This window comes from Pagrus major, chromosome 9 (genome assembly GCF_040436345.1).
Source record: "Pagrus major chromosome 9, Pma_NU_1.0".
In the NCBI taxonomy this organism is placed as follows: domain Eukaryota; kingdom Metazoa; phylum Chordata; class Actinopteri; order Spariformes; family Sparidae; genus Pagrus; species Pagrus major.
In genome coordinates, this window is record NC_133223.1 from 1,503,743 (window position 1) to 1,513,650 (window position 9,908).

At 40.3% G+C, this 9,908-nt stretch overlaps 1 protein-coding gene across 1 annotated transcript; it reads right to left on the reverse strand.

Annotated features, from left to right (window-relative positions):
• Positions 1-7,903: 7,903 nt before the first annotated feature.
• LOC141002386 (ADP-ribosylation factor-like protein 4C) lies at positions 7,904-9,661 on the reverse strand. Its single transcript, XM_073473703.1, has one exon. The coding sequence runs from the start codon at positions 9,134-9,136 to the stop codon at positions 8,558-8,560; it is 579 nt and encodes a 192-aa protein (XP_073329804.1). The 5' UTR covers positions 9,137-9,661; the 3' UTR covers positions 7,904-8,557.
• Between the last annotated feature and the right edge of the window lie 247 nt (positions 9,662-9,908).

A 9,908-nucleotide genomic window follows, 5' to 3' on the forward strand; every position in this document is an offset into this window, starting at 1 on the left:
AAATAATCTCAAATAAGTAAGATACAGTAGAATAGAAATGCTTTATACACTAGAAGAAAGAATACACTAGAATCTGTGTGCAATGTTCATGTAAATGTGCAAAGAAAATAATAATCCTTTGGAATAATGAGTTCCTACTACTCAGGTCCTACCTAGGCATCACAAACAGCAGCCAATCAGAGATTGTTAGCAATTTAAATTCAAGGCCTTAATTAGGTATCAAAAACAGCAGCCAATCAGAAATGCCGAACAAGAAGCATGATTAGTAATTGTTCCAATGGAAAACAAGAGCAGCCTATTATTATTATTTGATTCAGCTTATCATGTGGTAGGTGTCTGGTTTTAGTGTTGATAGTGAAGATTTTTTCACATTTTGTATGATTGTATAGTTGTTAATGAGTTTGCAACGCTGTATTGTATGCTGTCATTAAAAAGAATTAAGGCACTTAAATTGAGTAGTGTTACAGTGTGTTTCTGGATGCTAGCTGCCAAGTTGCTTTCACCATGGCGATAACAGTGTATCACTGGAAAAATTCATGTTTCAAGAGAAAGAAGCTCCTCCACGATGAATACCAAGGAAGAGTTAACATGGTAGAGGACAATTTTAGATGATACTTTAAGCTGCATACAACCTGACCATGCATGTGTTTTTTCTTCTTGCCGATGATAGATGTCAACTGGCAAGCTTACGGAGCTGCTGTTTGATTATGCAAAGTCTGACAGGCCTTCTTTGTCATCCGATATAATGCATAATTCATCTACACTTTACTAAGCAGGAAGTCAAAAGAATGGATGGCCATTTCCTGTGTGTGTGTGTGTGTGTGTGTGTGTGTGTGTGTGTGTGTGTGTGTGTGTGTGTGTGTGTGTGTGTGAATGCAAGCCCAGACGCACAGAGCTAATGGAAGCCAAGTCCTGCTGCCAAGATGAAAGGTCTGGACTTTTAGTGTTTGTGGCTGGAGGAGCCAGTGTGCCCCTGAAGGCCGCGTCTCCATATACAGGCATGTTTCTGCTCTCAGACTAAACTGAGCAGCAGGATGACACATTTTTCAGTCTGCTGCTGAACACATCACAGCACAGAGGGAATAAACCAGCACACAACATAGAACAAAGAGTGGAAAACCTCACTGCCTGTGTCTGAACTCACATCTGCAACGATACATAATAGATTACATTCAATGCATTGCATATTCTCAACAAAACAGGTGAATCAGACAGTGATATTTTTAGGGTTTTCAGGGGATCTGACTGTTTGAAGAACTTAAGAACAGAATATCGAAACAAGAAATTGGCATACTTTACTGTTTACGTGAAATGATTCAACACTGACTGAAATCAATCTATAGCTTTGGGATATGTATGTATGTGATCAAACTTTACAAAGAGCCAAAAAAACATTTGTTCTGAATTGAATTGAAGTGGATGTCAAAATCCATGTTAAAGTGTATTTCTCACATATGTCCTCTTTTATATCTCACCTGTACAATACATACACTGATCAACCACAACATTAAAGCCACTGACAGGTGATGTGAATAACACAGATCATCGTGTTACAATGCAATGTTCTGCTGAGAATCCTTGGGTCCTGGCATCTATTGCTGTTTTTCCATCACATCTGCCGGCCTGGCTCTACTCAGTTTGACTCGCAGCTAGGTTTTGCATTTCCACCATAGCTGGGCTACCTGCTTGAAGATGTGTCTTAAAGCAATGACACGCTCGTCCCGATCCCCACAGTAATATCGAAGAATCACTGCTAACAAAGTGCCTCCACTAATTCAATTACAAACTCGTTTCATCTCTTATAACTTCTTTGCAATAAAAGCCACCCATTATTTAGTCATACAGCTTTACAGCAGTAACTAAACATGACTCCCGAAACAGCTGGAAGTAAACACGACGAAACAGTAAAACACAGCAGATGTTTGAAAGAACAACAGGTCGAGAGAAACTAAAGAGATTCAGTTAGAGGTCTGATGAGTTGAGTATTGTGTTTAGGGGGAACAGCATTACAAGAAAAATTGTGTTTTCACCAGCAGTAACTAAACACGACCCCTGAAACAGCTGAAAGTGAACACGACGAAACAGTAAAACATGTTTAAAAGTACAAACTCTGGGTGTTGTGCTAGACAATAAACTGGAGTGGTCTACAAACACGGAGGCGGTCTAGAAGAAGGGCCCCGGCTCAGGCCCTTTAATGTCTGCAACCGGATGCTCCATTTGTTCTATCAGTCTGCTGTTGCGAGCACCATCTTCTTCGCTGTGGTGTCCTGGGGTGTGGGCATCAAAGCGAAGGACATTGTTCGTTCCTGGTGCCATCAGACATTATAATGCTCACTCCATAACACTCAAATAATGCGCTTTAAATTATAATTACTCTAAATACTGAACCTTATCCTCTCGCACCTTATGTTCCAATTACCTTTTCGCTTCTACCTCAGTCTTTTATTTTATTATATTTTACTTTACTACCTCTTATAGCTACTTAAGCATTTTATTGTATACAGTATTTTATTGTTTCTATATTTGCCCTTGTATTTTGATTGTATGTACATTTACATTTAGGGCATTTAGCAGACGCTTTTGTCCACAGTAATTCATACATACATACACTGATGGCGGTGGCTGCCATGCAAGGTGCCAACCAGCACATCAGGAGCAGTTTGGGGTTCAGTATCTTGCCCAAGGACACTTCGACATGCAGACCAGGGGAATCGAACCAGCGACCTTCCGATTAGACGCTGGCTCTACCCCTAACTCAATTTGTGGACTGCTTGCTCCATGGTGGGAGGCATAACACACATTCACATTCAAATATGCTAAAGCTAATAGCACTCCACTAGCCATTTATGGGAACTTTAAACAACTTGATTTTTGATGATCTTCTACAGCTGTTTTATTGCATCAGCTTTTAAGTGAGTTATTTTAACTAATCAACATCACAAACAGAACGTGACTTCAGTTACATATGGGTCATTACATGTTTTTTTCAATATGACATGAACTGGGAGGTCCTAGATGAGTTGGTATGTAAAGCGAACTATTAAATTAAAGGGACCCTGGAAATTCATACTTTTAGTTATGAATTTTTGAGGTTTGGCTCACTGAGCTAAATTTAATTTTCTTTGTCTGTGTATTCAAAGCCTCACCAATTGAGTGTTTTTCACTGAATTGTGTTGAAATTGTCCTGAGCTTCCAAGAAACCCTAAGGATCATGTACAAAATGTATTCATTTAAATAGTCTATTTATAGTCTACAAATTAGCATTTCAAATGTATTAATACTTTGTCCACACACTGAGAACAAGATCATCTAATATGCAACCAAGCCATGTAAGTAGCATGTAACCAAGCCATTACAAGCTGTAACTTACAAAGGTATCAAAGATAGAAAACTTTAAAATCAACACAGTATAAATATCCAACTATAAAATAAAACCACTGAATGTGATGTTACAGCCAGTGAAAAGAAAAAAATAATCAGCTATTTTCAAAAAATATAAAATGATGGAGTAACATAACGTCTTTGATGTTTTCATATATACTGTATATACAGTCTAATAGGCTCAATAATTGCTTTAGTGACCTCAAATGATAAGTTAACTTTGGGACAGCTATAGGCTATGTTTGTCCATGCTGTCTTGCTTTCACACTATTTGAGCAGAGGTTATCACTGGTTGATGGCAACTTCATCCCCTCAGGTGGTGGGGATCCAGCATGCTGTTGTATTTTGTTGGACTCATACCCAAACATGGACTCATACCCAAACCTCATTTAGTACATACAGTGAAGAGGAGACAGAACAACAAGAGCATGACCCTATCTGTGCCAGAGACACCCGAACAATACACGGCTTATCAACACTCTGAACACACAATAACAGCTGCAGGAGTCACCAGGCACAGCAGCTTTCTATGATGAATGTCCTACACAGTGGTTGTTGTCACTACTTCATTTCATTTATTTGTCATGGGTTTTCTGTTTTCTTCAACATGCTTGTTTAAAACACAAGACTTTTTCAATGGAAGAGACATGAAGGTTTTAATGATAAATAACAGATGTTTGTTGTTTGGATTCTCTGTACAAACAAGGCAATTCCTGCATGCAAGCCCACTCAAAACACAGCTTTTTTTGGTACTTCAACATCATCATTCTCTATGTCGCAGGAACATCTGAGAAACTCAGGAGGATCTTCAATAAACATCATATCCTGGTTCACTTCAAACCTACCAACACACTGAGGCAGAAACGTGTCCATCCTAAAGACAAAACACCCAGGCATAAACAGAGTTATGTAGTTTATGCTGTTCAATGCAGCCAGGACTGCACAGATTTGTACATTGGGGAGACAAAACAAACTCTCCATAAACAAATGGCACAACACAGGTGGCCTAAGACATTACTTATCACCCACCTACAATGTTGTACTGAGTTACAGTACTTTGCCAGGTCTTTATGTGTCTGTCTGTCTGCCTGTTTGTCAGCATGATAGCATCACAACTGTGACTACACAAGACCACACCCATCTTCAAATGATAGTATTCGAATAAATGTACTGAGGTGTTCACCCAAGAGCCAATTAAACTCTTCTCTTCCTCACGCAGTACTTCAATTCAGACACTTCATACACTTTACAACTAACACTTTGCAATTACTTTTACTGAAGTAAGAAAAAAAAAATCTGGGGACGGACGATCCCAGCTGGGCATTGGTGAGTGGATACACTCTGGATATGTTGCCAGTTCATCAAAGGGCTGACATATGGAGACAAATCATTCACACTCACACTGGCAGGCAATTTAGAGTTAACAATTAACCTGTCCTTCCTGTCTTTGGACTGTGGGATGAAGTACCCGGAGGGAACCCAGGCAAACAACATTCAATGAGTGTCATTCCAAACCACTTTGCCTTAAGGGGGAGTGGGCTATAAAGCCCTCCAACACCGAGGCCCAATTCCAAACCGATCCCTACACACGGCCACTTCAGACAGTGTGACTCTGCATCTGGCAACTGGCAAGCCCCCCATCACTTGTTTCTGCACTGTTACTTCAGTGAGAGGGTAGGATCATTGTTATACCATACTGAGTTGTGTTTGTAGTTAGCTCCTAAATTACATCTGACAAATTGTTACAGACCTTGGCCCATATTCAAAAACATCCTAAGAATACTCTCAGAGAGCTCTGAACTTAGCCTTAACATTTTCCAGCAAGTCCTAGCTTTGGAAAACTTCTTAGAGCAACTCTGAGCAAGGAATGGACAGAATCTTTTATCTGAGGGTTAAGAGCAGGTGTGGTTGATACTGTTGCTCGGTGTGACACATTCTTTTTAAAGCTGTGATTGGTTGATCAATAAAAGAAATAAAAATGCACTCTCAGTGATAATGGGCAGGAAACTGACAATGACATCGACTGGCCTAATCATAGAATTTAGTCACCATTTAGACATATTAAAGATTATTTGATGTAAGGAACATCTCTGGTGGATAATTTGTAAGCCATACTTTGAAATAAGCCTGCAAAATGTCTTAAAACACAGACTTACATACGCAGTAACCTGTTTACATTCTGATTGTATTTTATTTACTCATATGTATATGGTGGTAATTTAAGTAGGCCTGTATAATCCATTTCATATTACGAGTAAAACCATTTTTTTAAATGGAGCACACCACTGAGAAGTGCTATATTTGAAGAGGGGAACACTGTAAACACTGTTGCTTGTGTGATCATTCTGTTGATGGAAGATTGTAATAATAACTGATATTGCATTTTTACATTTTTAAAAAACAATTCTACAGTTGCCAAATGTGTGTTGTGATCACTTTAATTTCTGCCGTTCTAGCGTTATTGCGTTGTGTTGGAGATGTGAGCGTGTCTCTTAGGGGATCAGCCTTATAACAGCAGGAATTAAAGTGATCACAACATTGATATATTTGCCAACTGTAAAAAAAAACAAAAACATAAATACATTTAAATAAATGTTTCTTTCCTAACTTTAGTGAATAATAACATATGGGTTATTTAAACAATCTGCACATGCTCCAGTTCAAGCTAAGACCAATCATTTCTCTGGTTGTCAGTTTTTGAGCAACAACAAAGGCCAAAATATGGCCTGCAACAGACTGGGTAAGCTATATTTTTAACCTCACTGATTGCCAGAAAAATGTGCAACTCCCACTATAGTGGAAACAAGATTCCAGACTGAAGCGGTTGTTGATCACTTGCAGTGATCAATGGCCATTTACTGTACAACAGAGCAGTTCAATAAAACCACCACAAGCATGAGAGGTGCTCCAACATACAGTACATATGTTTTTATGTCAATTAAAACTTCAGCTGTAAAATAAATGCAGTGGATTAAAAAGTTCAATATTTCCCTTTGAAATGTAGTGGAGCAGAATGGAAGTAAATAAGTACATTTGGAAATACTTGTACTTTACTTATAGTATCCAAAAAAGACTAAGGAACATTCATTCATGATAACTGAGAACACAAAATAAGACTCACTGAACTGATCAACACATTACTGCTTGTGCTTGAACTGGAATATCACAAACACAAGTCATGCACTAGAATTGTTCGTATAAGGGTACAAATTACAGCATGTTAGAAGGATTGGTCGAAAATAAATCTGCAGCAATTCTGATGATCATCACCATTTAAGTTTTTTGTTTTTATAGAAAGAAGACAAGAAAATATCTGATTCCAGCTTCTGAAATGAAAAACTGAAAGCTGGTTTTCCTCAACCTCTCATGTTAAACTGAACACTTGTTGGGTTTTGGACTGTTGGTCGAACAAAACCACTTATCTGAATATTTCATAAATAAATATAATTTATTTAAATATTTTATAAATATTTTCCATAAAATATACATTTATTTATTTATTAATTTATTAATATTTTCGACATTTTATGAACCAAACCGGTTCATCACTTAGTGGAGAACACATTCAGCAGATTGACCTAAAGTAAAAATACAGCCCAGTCAGCAGGATAAAATGTTGGCTTTTAAAGTTTCTGCAAACCACTGATACATTCACATTTGTATGAGTCATAAAGAGGCTACCATTGAGACATTTCTACAACATGTTTCATATTGCGTTCACATTGCATGTTTATGACCTGACTTTCTTATCAGAAGGTAGAGGTGATGGTGGTGGAGTCACAGGCGAGAGGGCTGACAAGGCAGCAACAGCATATTGAGCCTACATTTCAACATTTGTGTGTGTGACACCACTGGATATTTTTATTTAAGCCCAAACATGACCCTCTCCTAACCCTAACCAATAGGTGTTTGTGCCAGAGCATCAACACAGCATATAAAAATACTGCTGATCGGGTTGTAAAAATATTAATTTGTAACTAATGTGCAAAAATTGACAATAAACCCCTGACATCTGAGCAGAAATCTAAATTCTTATTCAAACATTTTCTGACTGAATTAGACCGCATGTTGTTGTTCACACAGCAACTGGACATGTTTCCTCTCCTGACAAGGAAACAGGAATATTTGTCTACAACACATAAAAAATAAGTGCCTACAGTAATAAGGAAATGATGAGTAAGAATTATATTCTTATACTTATTCTGAATGAGTAAGAAAGCCATCATAGTGAACATACTGTGTGTGCATGAACACTGTTGTGAAACAGAAAACAATGCACCGCAATGCAGATCCCTAACTTTCACAAACAAGCTGCAGTCCTGCTCTAAATGCTCACTTCAGGTGCAGAAGACTGAAGTAAATCTGTGTTGAGACCTTTTCAACATATTAGACGGACTCTCTTCTCTGAACCTTCTGGACTCTGTGACCTTTGACCTCTCTGTTTGATCCCCACCTGTTTAAAGAAATCAATCAGATCAACATTCACAGCTCCTTATTGTGCTAAGTTGTTTGTATTGTCCCACTTCCTGCTGCCAGTTGATGCTCCACATCATTATCACTACTTCTTTGACCACATGTAAATAAACAAGTTACCCAAATCATGGATTTTAAAACTTTTAATATTCCAAAAATACTTCAATTTTGGCTTTTTAGTACATAAACCACCTGGACCTGCTCTCTTATGAACACAGTGTAGTTCTTTACTTTATTTTAGGATATGAAAAGTGCAAAGGAGTGAACAGTCCTCAGTCCACCATGTGGAGGAAAGGCTACTTCAATGCTAAAAGAACAGTCAGCATGGCATCCATAATCGCAGAGCGATACTACACATTTTTGAACCCATAAAAGTCAGCAATTTTTCAAGTCAAACTGTGTTCAAAGTCCATAATAAAGCAGCTGATAAACAGGCCAGCCCGTTTGCCTTCCTCTCTGGTGGAGACCTGAAGAGTCATTCCAAGTTTCTCAACATGTCTTTTTGGTTAACTTATTCAGTATTTTATATCCTGCAGCCACTGAGGTGGCCTCATGTGTGCAAAAGTGTCATTCACAGCTTCCCAGCGTTGACCAGCTTTAATCCAGATGGAGGATATTTTTAAAAATCAACACACAGTATAAATGTTTGGGCCAACACAGATTTCTCACAGTAAATGTGACTGAAACACAGAATGAGCAGCTGTTACCGCTTCTTCTTCTGTTTTAGGGATTTCCTCCTCTTCAGGATCATTTCATACAGTTTGTCCATACCCTCGTGAAGCCCCTCACCTATAATAGCACATGCAGGTTGGATGTGATAGGTAGTGGAGGGGGTGAGCTCGTGCAGAGCCAGCTGCTTCTCAATATCCGCCACTGGAAGAGATTTGGGCAGGTCCTGTTTGTTGGCGATGACCAGCAGCGGTGTGCCCTGGTTCTCCGCAAACTTGGTGACTTTGTGCAGTTCAGTCTTGGCCTCCTCCAGCCTGTCAACATCCACAGAGTCCACAACGTAAATGATCCCGTCAGTGCACCGGCTGTAGGACTTCCACAGGGGTCTCAGCTTCTCCTGGCCTCCCACGTCCCAGAAGTGACAGCTGATGCCCTTAGCGGTGCTGTTACTCAGTTTGATCTTTTCAGTGTTGAATCCGATTGTAGGAACCGTGTTGACAAATTCATTAAATTTGAGTCTGTAAAGAACCGTGGTCTTCCCCGCAGAGTCCAACCCCAGCATGACGATGTGTAGAGACTGGAAGGCAGAGATGTTTGAGAAACTATTGCCCATTTTGGCGTTTGCTTCGCTGCTGCTGGAAGGTTATCCACCCCCTATATTGGAAATCAAACTGGTGCTCAGATCCCGCTAATTAATCCCTTGATTGTGGGTGTAAAATCTTCAGGTCGAGACTGAGGTGGTGCGCAGCAGCAGCGCAGGCCCGGGTGCCTGGATGACTAATCGTCGTGCTGTGGCCCTCAGCAGTTGCGGAGGACGGGTGCGCCTCGGCAGGACGCAGGGCGCCGTTCATTAGTAATCTCCTCACGGACTCACATCCATTTGGCGACGAAGAAGCTCCGGTGTCAAAACACTGCTTCGGAAAAAGTGTGGAGGTGTCAGCGCCAGAACGAACAACGGTGATCACAACGCTTTACCAGCCTGAAACCCCCTCTGTACCGGCTGTAGTGATGCAGTCCTCTCCACAATCAAACTCCCTCGGAACAAATACATTCACCATCCAGGATCCGAACTTCGCCCTGCTCCCGTGGTCGACCTGGGAAAATAACGCCCACCGAGAAGACACCGATTCATCCAGCAGCTGTGTGGGCCGGTGCTGCTGATGGTCGCTGCAGCTGCACTGTTGTGCGGCTGACAAAAACAAGACCGCATAACAAGAGGCGGCTCCGCTTCGCTCCACCCCACCGGGACATGTGCCAATGAGGCAGCGTGCGTCTTCACGATCCGGTTCCCACACACACCCACCCACCCACACACACACACACACACACACACATACACAGACGACAGACACACACACACACACACACACACACAGGCGACTGAC

What these genes read in the sequence shown, in the direction of transcription:
- LOC141002386 (XM_073473703.1), bottom strand. Translation starts at nt 9,136, where the DNA reads ATGGGCAATAGTTTCTCAAACATCTCTGCCTTCCAGTCTCTACACATC.